General features: G+C 38.8%; 1 protein-coding gene across 1 annotated transcript; it reads right to left on the reverse strand.

Annotated features, from left to right (window-relative positions):
- Positions 1-1220: 1220 nt before the first annotated feature.
- On the reverse strand, positions 1221-19098 carry KIAA0753 (KIAA0753 ortholog). Its single transcript, XM_009881469.1, has 15 exons — positions 19030-19098; positions 17186-17798; positions 15739-15845; positions 15381-15443; positions 13697-13912; positions 12320-12530; positions 10745-10944; positions 9424-9593; positions 8973-9062; positions 8720-8807; positions 7189-7362; positions 6043-6124; positions 3994-4114; positions 3598-3822; positions 1221-1338 (listed from the first exon to the last, which is right to left on the reverse strand). Exons 1-15 carry the CDS (start codon positions 19096-19098, stop codon positions 1221-1223), a joined length of 2547 nt encoding a protein of 848 aa, XP_009879771.1.
- Between the last annotated feature and the right edge of the window lie 448 nt (positions 19099-19546).

Raw genomic sequence — 19546 nt, forward strand, 5'->3', positions numbered from 1 at the left:
GGTTAAAAATTATTCTGTTATGGGATGAACGCTATTGGAGAAAAGAGATTTGTCAAAGGCAACCGACTGTCATATTGTTTTTCGGGTTACCTCAAGGGTCAAATTTGCATTTCCCTAGAATACTACCATAAATAATTGTTACTCATTGCTTGCTCCAGACATAACCCAAACCAGTACATTGATTAATTGAAATGAACTAGTTAATTTATTATTGTGGAAATGCCAGTTGTTAATTTATTTTCTTGTTCTTGAGGTCAATGGGATTCTTAAGAGTAAAGAATGTGGGGTTGGATCACTAAATGCTTATAAAATTATAATATTTTAGACTAGTTTAAGAAAAAAAGGGAGAAAATCTCCATCATATGCTTCTCTTGAAAGGTGTCATTTGTCTGTGCATAATGTACTAGCGATAATCAGAAACCAACAGAGGAGGTACTCCATTAGAAGTGGATTGGAAGAGTCCCATCAGGCTGTTGGCCTGTGAGTACAGCCAATGCTGCATCCAAATCTAGTTAATGCTGCGCCACGAGAATCCTTCCTTTGGGTAGCCACATCCCCAAAAGAACTAATCCTAGTGTGTTCACTAAGCATGGTGGTCAGACAACATCTTTCTTACATGACACTGAAAGCCCTGAACAGCAAACCAAACAGCTCTTACTCTGGACTGTTCCATCTTGGCTTTAGAAATAGAAGTAATGCTTCATTCTTCCAACACGACTATCAGATACGTTCAGTGCATTTTGCAGACAAGAATAAACCAAAGCCCATAGCTCCCTTCCCTGAGGTAAGTCCGATCCTCTCCATTTTAAAGCAGAAAATTGAGGCACAGTACAGCTGAGTCCGTGCTACTGCTTGAGCCCAGTCCTCCTCCCAGTATTTTATTCTAGTAAGATCACACAGAAAAATGCATGAAGTAACACAGGTATACAAATGGATTGGTATTCCTATCAAATTATATAACCTTTACCAGCAACAGTTTACTTCATTCTATTCAAACAATGGCTAAAAAAAGTCCTGATAAATGCAGTGTAATAAAGTCTGAAAGGAAAACATGATAATGGTTTTATAAAAACCCAAGATGAATCCTTGAGGGACTTAATTCATTTGCTGAACAGAATCTCACAGACTTTAACAAAAACACATGAAAAATAAGATCATCTGTTAAGACTGTTAGACTGAGGCTGATGTTGCATTTGATAATGGGGCAGATTTGAAATCATTTACTGCGCTGGCTGCAAGAACTCTGACGTGAATACAGCTTCTGCATAATCTTCACAAACATCCTGCAGCTCTGCTGCCACATCACATAGGGCTTCTTCTGTTAGTTGCTCTGCAAGACTGAGGGGGAGGGAGGGAAATAAAGAAAAGGAAAAGGTTCAGAATGTCAGATTTCAAATTCCAGTCATTCATTCCATTGATATCAGTGCTCTGATTTTAAATGCAAATACTCGTGTTTTTTCATTCTTTCTACTGCTTAGCCCAAGAAAAGATGTGGTATGTGTTCTGATGTGAGTTGTATAAGATATCAGAAATTCTTTCCTCAGTCTGGTTCATAGCAAAGGCCATACTTGAGGCTTAAAAGTGTTGAGAGATCTTAGTTGCTTCCTTTTTTGAAACTCTTAGATGATAGAAATCCTGCTTTGGGAATAAGAGTTAACATACTATGGTGCTCATCCAAAGGCCATTGAAGCAACTGAGAAGGTTCTTAATGGTTTTAGTTGCCACTGAATCAGGCCTTACTGAGAGCAATAGTTGAAAGAAAAGCGAGACGAGAACTTTCAGTTTTCAGTGATCTCTGAACCACTGCAGATGGTACAGAGGGAAAAACTATTTTAGTGTAAGAACACAATTGTTTACTGGCCTCTTGAAAACATCTCATCTAATTAGTCTTTCTAAGACTTTTTGAGCATAGAACGGGAGAGTTTCTTTTAAACATTGTGTGATACTGTTTTATATAAAAGATTTATAATGCCCTCTGGTGGTAAGAATAAGTCAATGACGCATGCTGGATATCAGACTGCATTTGTAGTTTGATTTCAGGTAACAACATGTATCAGGCAAATGGCAGCAGTGAGTTCAGCTGTCAGGAGAGATTCACTGCCATTTAATCCACCTGCCAATCCCAAGAAGGTGCTGGTCCTTGAACTATCCGGCCTCACGCTAATTATAAAAAGGAGTACAGCTCAGAAGGCAGAATGACAACGCATACTTTGGTCGTTTAGTTCAGTAGATTCAAATACAGTGGTCTAACCGCAGTTACTGAAACATTTGCCTACTTATCCACAGTTGGGCAAACCATCAACACACATGAGTAACTTCATGCATGCAAATCATGTTAAATATTGCAGGACCTGCTCCTGGAAACACTGATGCAGACACCAAATGTTACTCAAATGAGCTGTGTCGCTGATTGCGATGCTGCTACATTAAAAATGTGTGCAGAAGTTTGAAAACTCTTGGCAATTAAGCCCGATGTCCAGTCTGCCAATATAATTATGGCAAACCATTCCATCTACAACCACTGAAGTTAGATTTTGTAGTTCTTTCTTAATAATACAGAGTTGTCTTCTTTCATTTCTCTCCTCCCATAGTCAGAAGCCTTCTCATTTCCACTATGCAGGGAATTAACATCCCCTCTGCGCCAACTGATGTTGTGCCCGTATTTCTTTTGTTCTGAAAGAACAAGACTAGCAAGGTTCAAGTTCAGCCTGTATTTCCATGTCTTTTTTGGGCTGGGACTTTACAAGACCAATAGGTGATTTCTGAAATATATATGTACACACACATATTGAAAATGATTTCTAGGCAATTGTAGGCAATCACTCAAGAAAAGTGCAAGGAAATGATAACCAGTGGTATAATTTAGCTGTTACTGAGCAATCAAAACACTTACTGAAGCTTCGGTGCAAGGGAGGGTATTTCAGCTTACACTGCCCTGCTTGCTTAGCAGACACTAGGCGTGATAGGCAATTTTTCTTTGCCAGGAAGTGAACAGCAGAGAGACTGTTACTGAGTGCTTCTTCACCTCTCCTATTTGTACTAAGGGATAGTAAGCCACCTATGTCACACTTTCCACAGTGAACTCCATGAAGCATGAAGATATCTGGAAGAGGAAGCACTGAAATCTGCGCTAAGGCCAGTGGTCTCTTTTTAAAGAATATCTACTGTTGTTCTATGAAACATTAACTTCATGATCCCTCACCACAAAGATTAAAATTTGCACAGTTATTTACAGTGCTTTATTTCATTTTCACTCAGAAAACAAAAAAGTTAATTTTGTTTTCCTTCAATTTACCTCTTGATGATAGTCTTCTGAAAATAATTTAAGTTACCCTGTATTTCGCACAGTTGTTTTTGTGGTAACACCATAGAAAGATGTGAAAAATAATCACTTTTCTGGGACACTCTGCTCCCATACCGTTTTGCTTTATCCAACCACCTTAAAAATCCATGAACACCAAGTCCCAGTAGAGGAACAGCTGACTGCTTCTGGCTTTCAATTTGGAATTTAAATAGTCCCCTCCCCACTCCTTTCCTGAATAAGGACAGAAAAAAAACTGTTAATCAGCTTCAAAAACACAAAGATAGTTCATATACCTCTCAGCAATCTGCCATGGATTGAAAGTGCCTATCGCCTCATGGGAAATAAGCTTCAAGTGATGCTGGTATCTGCTGTTATAGTCCAAGATGCTCTGGAGCATATGCTTTGGCACAGAGAGAGACACACAGCGCTCTTTATGTAGAGAATTCCAAGTCAAGGGCTGCAGAATGTCATTTCCAGTCTGCAATTTCTCCTCTGCTTCTTTCTTTTCATCGCTATCACTGGAAATATAAAACAGTCGTTAAGCCAGAACTAGATTTTTAAGTACCTTTTCGAAGGATCAGAAAATCTCTTCAAATAGTAACTGCAATTTTCTGTAATGAAGCCACTATAATGAAGACACACAGCTCATATGCACCACAGTTTAGTGTAGTGCCAAATTTTCTACTTACTTGCCATCAAAAAGTTTTTCACATACAATGCCCATTTCTGTCTCTGTGCATCCGATTAATTTGGTTATCTGAATTGGATGAGGAGATGTAGGTCTTTTAGCTATTGATGCAATTTGTTGTTCTAGAAGGAAGAAAATAACATTTAAAATTCTTTCTTCAGAAGAGAAAAACTACGTTTACTGCAGGTAAGTCCCCACAAAGACTTTTGCTTCTTTTAAGGGGAAGTCATTCAGATAAGTATTGAAGGTGACAAGCCCCTAAAATGTAAATTCAATATAGGATTTCGAAGAGGTCAGTGTATTAAAGCTAAGCATTTTAGAAATCCTACCTTTAGTATTAATAGTTTGTTCTGTCAGTGGATACTTCTAGAGGAGAGATAGAAAATGCCACTCTAAAACTAGCGTAGTCTATTAAGCTTGGCAGTAAATCCAAGATGTGGAAAAAAAATCCAACAAGATTTGGGCTAAGTCTTCACCAGTCTTACTGTGAAATTTTCCAACTGGTGTAAAACAACACAGTTCCATTAAAATCAGTATGTGATCAGACATTCCGCTTGGAAAATCAGTGCAGCTTCACTGTTGTACTCAATCAAACAGTAGGATAATGTACAGAGCAGGGGGATGTCAAAAACAACAAGCAAAAGCCTTCCTTATTAGCACGCCACTGTGGCAAACAATATTAAAGTACGTACACTTATGTACGGGAAACATCAAACTATTGTTTGGAATGCTACCTTTCATTAGTGAACAGTTTCCTACTAATATTACTTAGGTCCCTCTCAATTAAAAATTCAATCTGATGTGAGAAGTTAGTTATATCTTTCATCTGAAGGATTTTAGATTCTTTCTTTTATTTTCTATACAATAAAAACAAGCAGGAAAAATGTGATAAATGTGAACTGGAAGCAATCCAAACTGTTGGTTTTTTTCAAGGATTAAATACTTTTTGCTGAAGCACATTAGGTAATGAATTCTGTACAGAAAAATCCAGAGTTTCTGAGGCTATAAAAGTTAAACTTTCATGTATGCTGCAAGATCTAAAAACAACATCATTTGAAAGGAATAAGGAAAGAGAAAAATCTTCTAAGCTTAAGTAATTTAATATTACCTTCTGTGTACTGCCAGAAAAACCTTAAACTGTCATGGATTCACTGCCACGCTAATATTTACTTAACATTTACTCTTGGACTCTAAGCTGTTTAAACTGATAGTTTATTAAAACAAAGGAAAGAAAATGGGCGAAGCAAACTAGAAGATAAATATCGGCTTGCTCCTGCCCAAGTAAATCAACAGCAGGAACAAACTGAGATTGTTTCACTATACCTTACCTCAGCCTGTGAACTCTTAAGAATAGTTTTGAGTTCAGCAGCATGAAAATGATCACTACTAAGTAATTAATGGTGTTTCAAAGGAATCAAGTCAAATGAGAACACACTAAATACTCTTTTCAAGATTAAGATTTACAGATTTGCCAGTGCCTTTCTCAAAACTGAAGACAGGCAGTCATGAAGAGCTTAACAAGAAAAAGAGTGACTCAGAGGACCTCAGACTTAGAAAGTAAACTAGCTGTCTTCTGGAGTAAATTCAAGTAGCTTACAGATGAATTTGAGTGTATATACTCATGGAATATCATCTTCACTGCACAAAAATCATTACACACATTTTGGCAGAAAAGAAAATATCTAAGCTAAGGAATGACAAATGCCTAGAAAAGGGAAGACATTCAAACTTAACATTTGATGACTGGAAGTATTGTTAAAGATTCCTATCCTTCAGCTATTCTGCAGTAGCAGTGCTTTCCATCCAAATGCAGCCCAAATAAAGGCAAGTAGAATATCACAGCCTGTGATCAGAAGGATCAGAAGAGAACCTTCCTCTTTAAAATACTGATTTTAGAACTAGATTTTAGAAACAGTCCTCTGAAAGGAGTAAAAAATGTGTCTGGATGGTGCTATTTGATCACACATAATCCAATGATTTTGATTTCAAAACATCTGAATTTAAAGATACAGATTACAGGAAAATCAAGTTGTGTTAAAAAGACACTTACCAACTTTGTCTTCCTGGGCCCAGAACTCGGAATCACTGTACACAATCTTGGTGAATCTCCTGCGTACAGCCTCTTGGTATCTCTGGTTTTGAACATAAAAAATTAATCAATCAACACATAGTTATCAGTTCAGCTGCACCGGTCATGTCCCAGTGGGAAAGCAGGTCATGATCCTCCTTGGCCAAAGTAGGCTTATTTTGCCTCGTTAACGTAACACAGGAAAGGGGCAGGGGGGTGAAATCACAGATTATCATCTCGTTCAAAACGTCACACTTGAAGACTCAGCTAGGTGCCAGTACCGTGGCAGTTCCTCCCAGTTCAGATCAACAGCAGTTCTCCAAAGATGGACAGGCCCCGGCGCTGCTCCTGCCTTACCAAAGGTGAATTCACACCTGTGCTTATCATACGGGTAAGGACACTGCACACTTAAGCTTCACGCTTCCAACTTATGAGTAGATCTCTAGAAGGAAATGGCACTGAACTCAGCAGTTCTAAGTTATGATAAATTTCACTGAACAGGAATGTTGAAATGGGACAAACCAAAAACTATGGAAAAGCTGGTCAATGAAATTTTTTTAAGAAAGCAATATATGAGAAAGTTCAAGTCAAGTAAATGATAACCTCATGAATATTTACACTAAAGATGGGTAAATGAGGGCACAGATAACCATGTATTTGCCTGACTTCCCCACGTTGCTCTGTAAAATATTTTAGATTGCCAGAGCATATTTCCTTGAGATGCACATGCTACTAGAATACTAGGATTCTGTATCACCAAAAAATGAAAAAAAAAAAAAATTAAATCCTTAAATATTCAAACACTTTCCAATCTGTGAGACAATCAACTTAATTGCCATACTGGTCCTCCCATTCATATATGATGATCTAAGCCACAGCCTGGAGGTGGGAAGCATACACAGCTCTACCGACTCTAAAGCTAGCAATAAAAACATTAGGGCAAACATTCCTCTGCTATTCTTACACTACGTTTTGCGGGAAGTGCAAACCCCTTCGAAGTCTTTCATTTCCTACACTGATCCAGTCAGACTTTGCTTCATTTAAGAATGTAGATACTTACAGATATTGCAATTTATGGACAGTAAGCAAGAAATTGGCACTAATGAGTCTAACCAAGAAAGATCTTACTTCAATTTCTTCCATTCTTTGCAACATTGACTCCAGACTATGCATGTCAGCCATGGGCAGAGCCTCAGTTTGCAGTCTCTCATGCTGCTCCATACTCCACAGTTCCTGAGCAGTATCTTCCAAAAGATCATCCAATAGCTTTTCACTCAGAATATCTGCATTTGCTGCAGCCTGCTACTTAAAAAAAACAAACAAAAAAACCCCTAAAATAACACAAACAAAAAAACACACAGCCAATGCAAGAAAGAAAGAAAAAAAACCCCAAAAACTAATTTGGGAAAGAATGTTTACAAATCAAACTTTTCTTACAGCAGCTCATGGAAATAATCCAATTGTCATTTCGACTTTTCCCTTCAATGAAAATCCAAATAGATTCATGTTTTCCTTCCACCCACACAATAAAACAATAATGTTCCTACCAAAAAAATCAATGAATATGGAAAAAGCTTGCTACACAGCTATGTTCCCAACTTGAAGACAAAACTGTCACAGGTTCAGGGATCACCCAGGAATTCAAGAAAGTGAAGTGAAGGCCCTCATCTTACAAACCACTACACATACATACATTTAATTTATCATAGAGAAACACTCTCACGGCAGCTCCAGATGGTAATGAGTAAATAAATACGATCCAGGCCACAGGTTTCAGTTGTGCCCAGTTTTACCAATTAGCCATGGTATGATATCACTATTCATTTACCTGTGTTATTTTATATGAAAACATTTTTTTCCCCAAGCAACTTCATGCATTTAAGGTGACATCAAGCCAAAAAATATACAAAAGAGATGATGTTAGAAAGAGCTTTCTCATTGTTTCATACTGTACATGGTTACAAAACAATACTTTAGAAGGCCCACGTGCCCATACAATGATGCTGTTTTAAAGATGTGTCTTATGTAAGCTGAAATTGTCAAGTTTGGGAAATCAGTACTACTCTTCTAGATGCATTCTGCTATATGGCAAAGATAAAAATTTGTCTTAAACGTCAAACAACTTTACTCTGTAACATACAGATAGAATATACCTTCTCAGCTGCATGAGTTAAAAGGTGGTTTATAAATAAAGAATCCTTCAAATGACAGTTTGCTTCCAAGGAGAGATTGGTCTTATAAATAAAAAGTAAATCCTCTCACAATAACTAGGCTTTCTGTGTTATTAGTCAGTATTATTACTAGTCCAAATTTATTTAGTCATTAAATATGGTATTAGAAGAATTATTAAAATAATCTCACCAAGTCCAGTCATGTTCAGCATGGAACTGTTATGACCATTCAAAAACAACTTAAAAATGCATCTACTTGAGAAGACGCTAACAACAAAAAAATTTATCGCAGCTTTGCCAAACTTCGTTACAATAATTCAAGACCCACATATTGAAATGGAAATATACTCTCCAAAAGTCCAAAACTGTGTTGACTACATAAATATGACTTGCATTAAGTTGAAAATAAACCACGTGTTGCCCCTTTATAAATGTTTTACAGCTCTAAAGGCATCCTTCAAACAGGGGCATGAGCTTGACTGTACTACCTGTGTTCCATCTAATCGAGGTTCTAAGTGCTCCCATACTGCCTTCTCAACTTTGTCTGTGTACTGCGTTGGAGAAGCACTTTGTGACCTACACAAAAAAGAACAAATGACAATGCCATTCTGAAACTTGGTATAACAACAACAATATAAAAAACCCAAACACATAAATGTACTTTCGGGGGGACTGGTGGGAGTGGGGAGAAGACCATATCATATCTGACACCATTAACTAGCTTTCAAAGTAAGTCATTACCTTAACTTATGTATTTTTTTCACTTCTCCTCTGCTAAGGTCAGTTAGGTCCTTCACTCTTCTTGAAGTTGCTGCTTCAAGCCATGCTAGTCTTCAAAAATAACACAGTGACACAGACGGTTAGAAAATGCACATTATAACAACTGAAGGATGAAACCATGTGATTCTGAGCATTAGTTTAGAAAACTTTAGAGAGAAAATTGACACTGACTGTAAGACCGTATAAACCAGGAAATTCTGTTGAGAATCAGGGATCTTCAGTTATGTTTCTGTTACTGGCAAACGGGCAGTTCATGGCTATCTAATACACCATCCGGTAGCAAGCTGTGCGGTGCCACTTGCCTTCACGTTCTGACAGGCAGGCCAAATCCATCCCATTTACCACTACAGATACAGCAGCATTTCCCCAGGAACGCAGGGTAAAGACGGGTTCCACCCGACTGTGAACATACCGCTTCGGTGAAGCAGGCGGAGATGCGGGGTTTGGAGGCACGCGGGGTGCTCTGCTCTCCTTAACAAGTCGTTTGTTCTGTTTTAGCTGGAACGCTATAGTTGTCTCTTGAAATCGGGCACGCTTTCCTGGAGGCTGTACCCGTGTTGATTTTAGAGATTTCAGTATTCCCTTAAAATTAACACAATCGTATTAAAAACACATATTCCAGTTGTTGAATTTTTAAAGTATTTTGCATTCTGCTTCAGAACTGGTCTTGAAGTCCTGCCTGCTGGCTTTGTTGCACAGTTGAGCTACATGGAGGTTTTACAACTGATTTAAAGGGAATTACAACTGTGCCTGAAGAGAACATACCCTTAATCCTGCAACTATTATTTTTGCAAACAGTTCCAATCTTTCCAACGTTGCTCTTCATGGGGCAAAACTTCTTTTGAAACGTTCAGAATTAGACTCTATGTTAACTCTTAATAAATCCAAATACAAGATTTCCAAAGTAACATTTTATTGAGCCATGAAACTATAATATTGCCATATTTGTATCTGCTACAGGGACACGTAGACTAGTCCCCTCAGTATGAATCACTGAAATGCTTAACCTTCCTGCTCACAATCCTCACCGACAGGTATGGGAAGAAGTAACGGTTACAGATGCATACACCTGTTACTGTATCACATCTGATTTTTCAAGCTGAAGGTGATACTCTGAGGAAGGGAAAAAAAAGCATTTAATAAAAAACCCTAACTATTTGCAAAATTTAGCACTCTGAAGTATTCTGTTAAGAACTCATTTGTTTGCATTACAGAAGCCTCTTGCTGGTTGCAAGAAAGACCTACCAGAAACCAGAACTTGTGTTGTGAAGTTTTATAATTTCTGTAATCAATGAAGTAAATCTGCCTAACTTATATCATCCTACTAACACAAGCATTAGCTCCACATTACTGCTGAGTGCATTTTTCACAACAGAGGAGAACAAAGAAGAGGAAAATATTGCAGCTTCAATTTCAAGTTGAAAAAAAAAACCACTAATTTTGAACATGAAACTAGTTTTGGTGCAAGTTTTCCATGCTAATTCTGTTATTGATTGTTTCTAGTTGTACAGTGCGTTTCCAAGGAACAATAACACTACTTTCAAAAAACATCCGATAAAATAGTCAAAACCACTAGGAATAATGTAGGCAGATGACATGGTTTATCTGCCTAAGTCTCCTAGCTCAGAATAAAAAAAATGTGAAGAACTGCAAAGCTTGATAGTGTCTTACATTACATAACAAATCCCAGAGAGAAGCAGAAGAAAGCATAAATACTTTTATCACTCCCATACCTGTGATTTTGCAGGTAATAACATGCCTTTCTTCTTAAAAGGGCCACTTTCAAGGGTGGGATCTTTTTTCACAGCTCTAGCTCTCACCAATGCATCTATGCTTCCTTGTAAAGCGGCACTTCTCTCTCGAGTAGGTGGGTCATCTTCTTCTCGGAATTTATTGTGCAATATATGAGCACAACTGTTTACCTTCTGAACTGCTGAAATATTTGCAACATGTCAATGTTTATCTGTATCAAAAATAATAAATAAACTTTCAACTGTAAGGTGAAAGGGGCAAGAATCCTCTTTATTTCTACATTTGATACTTCTGTTATGCTAGGTATATCTAATAATGAACTTTTAAGCTCCATCATAATTAAAAAAAATCAAATAAAAAAAGAAAAAAACCTCTTGTCTTTCCTAACAAGTATTAAATAAATTGTCTTTCTTACACTGTTTCAATGGATAGGAGATTTTGAATTTTGTATGCATATACATACAGACATTTGAAAGTACACGTATATATGAAAACCATGCAAAAGCTTTTCGGTAGTAATTGCCATATGAGGTCTAGGCAGTGATAACAAAACAGTCTTTTTTTAGGCAGCAAGACACATGGAAACCATTAGATGCTTGTCCATACACTGTCTCTCTGGACTGTCAAAGATGAATTAATCTCACAGAATTCTCCTCTCCCTTACCTAGAGGTAGAAAGGAATAATTACTATTCTATTAAAAAATGGTATGAGAAAGGCACTCCAAAGAAGAAAAGCAATTAATATAGGTTATATAATAATGCAATAAGCTCCAATGGCTTTCACAAGGTGTCAAAATACTTCAGATGGTAAATTGATCTCACACCACCTTGAGAAAGAATAAAGCCCATTTCCTTTCATATATGAAGTAAAAGAACAAGAAAGCAAACCAATTTCCAACAGTTGCATGGCAAGCTGGTTTTGAAAAATACCAAAGTCTTCAGCTTAACTATCAGTTAACGTGTCTCTAGGTACTGAAACTGCGATTACTGGCGCAGAAGACATTAACATTAACGAACTGGCAAGAATAAAACCCAGTCACCCCTCTCAAAAGCAGAGAAACTGCACAAAGCAAGGAAATTCTGAGCCAAGGCTTCAGTATATCTTTTCTCTGTAAACCGTTAAACAACAATAGCTTTGTTGGAGTTCTACTAACACTCAGCGACTTTGCATTCCAAAATAGCGTATTTATACAGTATTATCTAGGTAGATATTTGGAAATATTCTGTATGCACCATTAAGGTCAACTTGTAAACTGCCATTTAGGTGTACGCTGCAGAAACACAATCCAAGTGTAGCATGGTAAAAGAAATGGACAAAAATAGGAAGAACATGATGATAATAATAATAATATAGTAATAAAGGGGCATATAAACCTGCAGGTCTATCATCTCAGGGGAACAGCTGAAAAAATAATGCACAACAAGGCTGTGTGAATCTGATAACTCCATATGGGCTGTTATACAATTCTGACCAACAATACGTAACATGCTACAAAACTGAACTGCAGATAGTAAGTTACCTAATAAAAATGTATTTAATAATTCAAAATACAAACCAGTCAAGAGACTCCTGGCAGCTGGAGGTTTTCTATGTTCTTGTCCACGCTGTCCCTTTAAGATGCGAGATTTGTTTTCTCCTTTTGGAGATGTAAGCTGCTTTCTGGCTGGAAATGTCTCAGTGTTCCTTGGAGATTTGCCCTGAGATGCTGAAATACATTTCTTCACTTTTTTGGGTGTTTGTTTCTTTCCCAGCAATGAATCCAGATCCTGCACAAAATATTTAGAATATTAATTACTCTCTCAGTAAACCTGATGTAAGCATGAGAAGCAAATTCAAGAGATTCTTAGCTGGAACTTTTTTGGTGTGGTTTTGTTTTTGACGTTTGTTTTATTCCCAATAGCTTGTTCATGCAGAAGCTTCTTCATAATATTAACTTAAATCTTAACAGAAAAGGCTTGCATTTTTGTGTTTACAATTGACTTCATCAAATTATCTGCTTACAGTATGTACAAAAACAAATAGGCACAAAGCCTACAGACAGAAAATGCCCACATGACTACGGTAAGACAGATAGACACTTCTTCCAATGCTAAGTCCAGACTTAAATAATTCTACCTCCTTTCTTGTTCCCAGGCAGTTAGCACTGCTACTGTTCTCATAAGGAGAACAATAAAAATAAAAACACAGCTCATACAGTTAGAACAATATTTTAAGGAAAATAAAATATCTTACGGCTATTGTATCAGTTGCTTTTATTCAAATTAATTAAATACTGGTTTCGCAATAGTTCAGGTTACATCGGTTCTTACTTAAAAAAAAAAATCTTGTAGGTAGGAACTGCAGTAGGAAATGTGAATCAGAACTTGGATTCCATTATGTGAACCACAATTTTTAAGACATCAGATACCACTAACAAAAGCCATTTGAAGGGGATAGAGCTTAGGTAACTCGTGTAGCTACAACTTTATCTTCTATCTGGACAATCCTGCACCCACCACCACGTGTGAGGCTCAGATGCTCATCACTAATCCTGACAGCTAAAGCATGCATTGCAAAACAACAAACAGGCAACTTGCACCAATGTAGAAAATGCAATTCTGTCAGTCCCGAAAATGGCAAACAAATCAGAAGCTGGTGCTTTGTTACCGCTATCACTACCAGCCTTCATTCTACTGGAGAGCCAGTAAAGACAGGAACTGCATCAACAAGAACAGCAGCAGGTAGCTTCTGTGTTTAGGATGCAACTCTATTTTAGACCACCATTATTTAGGAACATTAGAAACACATTTATACATTAGAAAATATGGCCTTTAAAAAAAACCCAAACCAACAGTAAGTTATTCGGCCATTTTATGAACACACAATATAGTTTGCAGTCTTATATTTCACAACATCTTTTCTGCCTTAGCAAAAACAAAATGTATTTTCCTACCTCAACCTGCAGCAAAATATCTATGATAATGTCAGAAATGGAAGAATCCACTTCTAGTTTGGCAGAACAGAGAGAGAGTTGTCGAATGAGGCTGCCCAGTTCCTTGTAGTGAGTAGGAATCTGCTGCTCTGTTTGATCTGTAAACTGACTGGCAAATGCCTGCAAGGCTCGTACAGCTCCTCTGTGTGCTGCTGCCAACCTGGATACTGCTCGAGACTGGAAAATGAAAAATAAATGCTTTAACAGCTACAGTTTCTATGAATACTGATACTATTCAAAGAATTGTTGCCAAAATTTCATGGAGAAACACTCAGGCTTGGGATAATTCTGATGGATATGAGGCCATTTGTGAGACAGAACAAAACAGGCATTTAAGTAATCTACTAAAGGTACTACACAACAGTACTCATATCAACTATCATGCTAGCTTCAGATAAAATAGCCAGGTGTTATGGTTTGAGAAACCCATAACAATTTATTGTTGTTGAGACGATTATTCTCTCACCCGATGAGCCCTCCCTACCTGGGAAGGGGAATCAGGAAAAACAAGGAAACACAAGGGTTGAAATATAAATAGATTTAATAGGATAAGACTACATAATTAACACTAATAACGCTAAAGAACCAGTATTGATCCCAATATCAATATAAAACACACAAGGATTATACTCAGCCCATTCTAGCAGTAGAAGCTGTGCACTCCCAGCAGAGGACAGCAAATGTGGGACACTGACAACGCTGCAGCAAAGGGAAGGGCTCAGGGCTCCGGCACTGGGACGAGGAGTTCTCAGGATGGCAGCCATCACGGGAGAGAGAGAGAGAACTTTGCAGCAAACTTTCTAATTTATACTGAATGTGATGTTTATGGTATGAATTAACCCTGTTGGCCGGCTTGGGTCAAGTGCCTGGGTCTCGCTCCTCATACCCGCACCTGGTGAGCTCGAAAACACGGAGACCTTGAAACCCACACACCATAACTGGATGTAAAGTAAATATTTTCACAAATTCAGACACTAGAGTCTTCTAAAAGTGCAGTCTTCCCAAGTATTAGAAGAGAAATTAGTCCTGTGTCACTCAAACCAGGACACCTGGTTATAACATATTCTGATGTTTCCGCTACCACTGCCAACAGAGTACTGTAGTCATGTGCTTGATCCTAATGGGCAACAATTGCACAAACATAAACAAGCTCCAGTTTTTCTTACAGAAGAAAACACAAGAGATGGAAAAGCACAAGGGGACAACGGGACGATAGTGGCCAAACAGTCGGCATGGTCTCAGTACTACCTTTCTGAAAGATGCTGGGCAGAGAAGAAAATCAGAAAGGAGGCTGATAAGACTGAGTGACATCAACAGAAGTTAAAAAAGGTAGTCAAGAGCAGAACACTGTTATTCAGAAAAGGAGCCGGAGTGAAGAAGGAATTAGAAGCCACATAAAAGCAGAAGACAAACAGTCTTCCTCTCCAGTTTGCTGTAGACAGGTAAGAAGTGAAGAGGGAAGCAGCAAAGGCAGTATCAGACCAAGTGAAACATATTTCTCTGAGAATGAGACGAAACGTGCAAGACACAAAGAAAATCTCCCTTCTGGAGAGGGATCAGGTGTACCCCAGACCATCACACTCAATCAGCTAGAAAACTTTCTGTCACTAAGTTACTCACAGCCTGAAGGATAGTTACATCTTACCTTTTTAGTATGTTTGACTTTATGAGGACTCAGCTTCTCTAAATCATCTTGAATTTCTTTTACCTGTTTATCAAGAAAGGAGGGGGAGAGAGAAAAGTCAGTCAGAATTAGCTCCATGTCTATAAATGAACAATTAATCTTCACCGTAATGTTTGAGTGAAAGTCCAAATTTTCCAACAGTGGTGCTCATCTCTGTCCTGTCATGAGCGAAATTAGTGACACCATTCAGATGTAAACTAGAATGCCATGGAAGTTCAGAGATAACCCAAGCAAATTTCTCTTGTTTCAGTTCATTTCTATGAAATGCATCACAATAAACTAGCTACTCTACACCCCAATTTAAAATGCTGGTTCCTACCTGTTGCTGGAGTACATACAGCATCCGAGCTGACCGTGCAGCTTGTTTCTGTCTCCTCAGGCAAACTCGTTCCTCTTCATCAGGATCTAAAATTTCTCTCTCTCTCCCTAAAAAGCAGAAAATGTAAAGTTTTATGTCTTAATTTAACCTGTGAAAATCCCAATTAAGCCATGACAATAAACGTAATTTAGTAATAAGCCTCTTTCATGCAGAACCAATACACAATGCATCATATATTTTGCAGGGCTCCCTCGAGCAGTAATACAAAGTATTTATTTTAACTCTACATCATGTTGCTATTTAGAATTTGACTAAACTTTCTTATACAATATAGCTTATTAGTTACAGCTTACAAAATCATGTGTGACTCCTTCACTTTGGGACAAAGTTGCAGGTAAAGCACTCAAAGTTAGGAACAGTTAAACCTCCGGCTAGTCAGTACAGAAGAACCAAGGCAGGGTACGCAGGGGCTGGCCGGGATGGAGTTAGTTTTCTTCACGCTCACCCGTACGGTGCTGTTTTGGATTTATGACTGAAAGTGCTGACAACACACCAGTGTTTTGGTTATCGCTGAGCAATACTTGCACAGCACTAAACTTTCTCTTTTTTCAACTATGCCCTACCAGTTCGTAGGCTGGGCACGTGCAAGAAGCTGGGAGGGGACACAGCCAGGACAGCTGACCCCAACTGACCCAAGGGATATTCCATGGCATGCTCAGCAATAAAAAATTGATTTTTTCTGGGGAAAGGTAGCCATTGCTTACAGATCAGCTGGGCATTGGGTCTACTTGGGGAAGGTAGTGAGTGATTGCTTCTGCATCACTTATTTTTTTTTCTTTCTTCTTCCTCTTTCCTTCCCTTACTAAACTATCCTTATCTCAACCCGCAAGTTTTCTTGCTTTTATTCTTTCTATTCTCTCCCGTGTCCTGCCGTGGGGAAAATGAGCACAAGCGTGTGGCACTTCGCTGCCAACCAGGGTCAGCCCACAACACAGTGTCAGAAAGCACATTAATCGTGCTACTGCACAGCCACGGTTAGGTGAGTCAGACTTACTTGTGAAATGAAATTTTACCAGCTGTTGCCCCCCTTCTCATCACTGACAAGAATGTGGTCAATTATGATACTGTTTTTTGCAGGTTGAAAATCTAGTCAATACGCCTACAGACACCAAGAGTTTTTCACCCACGTTATTAACAGCCTACCACTAATTTACTGTCATTGCAGGTTGTATTGGAACTCACCACAAACTCTCAGAGATATTAAACCCTGCTATTACTTAAACTGGCTAGCCATTACACCTTTTTTCTACTTTTGAAAAAAGTAGATGGTTCTCAAAAATCCAGAACTAAAAACGGATGCTAATCCAAGCCAAAAAATAACAGAAAGAAAAACAAATCAGCAAACTACTGTACATTTATGTAACATAGTTATTGTTCAGTCTTACACCTTTTTTAGTCAGTTCTTCAATTTTCTGGACATAGCTCCTCAATTCTTTTTGCAGACGTCGGACTTCCTGTGTATTTTTATCTTCTTTTTTGTTTACATTTGGCTTGGGGTCTGGTCCTGTGCCATGGGTGGGTGAAGAGTCCAAAACAGCTGGTATTAGCTTTCCCTCCTTTGGTGTGTAAAGATAAACTTTAGCGCCAGAGGTGGTAGTCTCCACTTTGGAAGGCTGACTGAGTTTCTGCTGATATTTCAAGTGAGTTTGAGACTTCAGTGCATTTTTATTTTCTGGACTTTCAAATACTTCAGTCTTCTGCTGTTGTGGCTTCTGGGCCAACAGTGGTTTATTGACAGCTTCTCCAAACACTTGCTGTTTCACTTGCTCTTCAAGATGTCTTCGTTTGATGTCCCTTTTGGCTAGCTGAATAGCCAATTTTAGTCTCTCTTCAGATATCACTGAAAACATGCCAGAGCTTCTTATGCTGGGGTCCCCACTTCCAGGTAGGTCTCTCCGATCATTGGATGCCTTCAGTTTTTCTATTGTAATTGGACGGGGGTTAGAGAATCTGAGAGCCAAGTTCTCTGGAACTGCAGGAACATTTCTATTAAACTGGAGCTGTTCCAAAGTGTAAAAAAAAGCTGATGTTACACATAACACTCTACACAGGTGATGTCCCTCTAGTGTATAACAGTAAGGAAAATGGATCTTTTGTCATGACACATGCAAGACAAATGCCAGTATCCAAAATCATTTTGACCTATGCATTTAGATCATCTTGTAAATAACATTATGCACTTATCTGCAACTTAGGGTGCGCACCTTAGGGAGGGTACACACATTGAAAAAACTGCTCCAAAGGGACTGGGCAATGGACAATGAACGCCCTTTTAATGATTTTTTTTAAGAGTTCTGACAATGAAATTAATGAGTTATAACAACAACTAAAATTAGTAATATAAGTGGGTATGATTATATCATACTGATTTAGTACGGCAGTACTAAATTTGCAAAGGTAACAGAAAGAGAAACGATGAAGGAGATGCATGATGAAGGAGAAATGGAAAGCTGAAACATGGTCCAGAATAAAGTTTCTAGGTTCTGTTTCCATGCAGTAAAGTAAGCGGTTAAGATAGCGTACTGGTTTAGACTGGGATAGAGTGACATTTTTTCACGGTAGCTGGTATGGTGCTACGCTTTGGATTGGTGCTGGAAACAGTGTTGACAGAACAGGGATGTTTTCGTTACTGCTGAGCAGCCCCTGCACAGCGTCGCGGCCTTTCTGCTCCTCACAGCGCCGGCAATGGGCTGGGGGGGACACAGCCGGGACAGCCGACCCCAACTGACCATACGTGTGACATCGTGCTCAGTGTATAAACTGACCACAGGGCTGTTCCATACCATCTGAGGTCATGCTCAGTGTATGAAGCTGTGATGAAGAAGAGGAAGGGGGAAACATTTGGAGTTATGGTGTTTGTCTTGCCCAAGTCACCATCACACGCGATGGAGATGCAGAAATGGCTGAACACCTGGGCTGATGGGATGCGGTGAATGAATTTCTTATTTCGCTTTGCTTGCCTGTGTGAGTGGAGTGAGCAAACGGCGGTGTGCTTAGCTGCCTACTGCGATTAAACCAAAACAGACGGGTAAATAATATTTACAGATGTAGTTTCTGATCTATATCCTTACAAAATGGCAGTGTCAAGATTATGTATGGCAGCATCGTGAAAGCAAGCGTGAAGATTTGGCATGCATTAGGGGGCTAACTCAACAAGTGGGTCATAATCACCTTTTTGTAACGATCACAAATGAAAACAAATTCAGCATTGCTGCAGAAGTCAAATAATACCTGTGTTTGTAAAGCCTTTGGTTCATTCCTGTGTAGCTGGGTAGTGAATGCAAATGCAGCATCAGACATGGTCAGCTGGCCTGGTCCCACCACATCAGATTGATGCTGACAATCCAGTTATTTGTCCTTTGTCTACAATCACAGCTATGAACATAAGAATCATCAAACATTATTTCTGCCTCTCAAAAGCAATCCCAGGCCTGACGTGAACAACAGAGAACCTGAGGAGGCATGCAGAAATGGGAAATGTATCATGTGTACTCAGGCTGTACGCAAAATGGAGAGCACCATCCTGACACCTAAGACAAAATTCACAGTTTATATCCTTCTTTTACACACACACACCCCTACCCCGGAGAGCTGAGGAGCACCACTACAGACTACGAGGCTCACGCTATGTGCCATAAGATCTCATCAGAGCTTTTATAGCTATTACTGAGCCAAAAGGGCAATAGTGTACCGCAACGGAGAGAATGGAGCACAGAGCAGCGGCAGCGCTCGGGGCAGCGCTCGGGGC

This window comes from Charadrius vociferus, unplaced genomic scaffold, assembly GCF_000708025.1.
Source record: "Charadrius vociferus isolate BGI_N301 unplaced genomic scaffold, ASM70802v2 scaffold323, whole genome shotgun sequence".
Classification (NCBI taxonomy): domain Eukaryota; kingdom Metazoa; phylum Chordata; class Aves; order Charadriiformes; family Charadriidae; genus Charadrius; species Charadrius vociferus.

What these genes read in the sequence shown, in the direction of transcription:
- KIAA0753 (XM_009881469.1), bottom strand. Translation starts at nt 19,098, where the DNA reads ATGTCTGATGCTGCATTTGCATTCACTACCCAGCTACACAGGAATGAA. An exon ending in AAAGAATGGAAGAAATTGAA is followed by an intron (nt 6,125 to 7,188) that starts GTAAGATCTTTC and finishes GTTCAAAACCAG; the next exon opens with AGATACCAAGAGGCTGTACG. An exon ending in GAAAAACTTTTTGATGGCAA is followed by an intron (nt 3,823 to 3,993) that starts GTAAGTAGAAAA and finishes TTATATTTCCAG; the next exon opens with TGATAGCGATGAAAAGAAAG.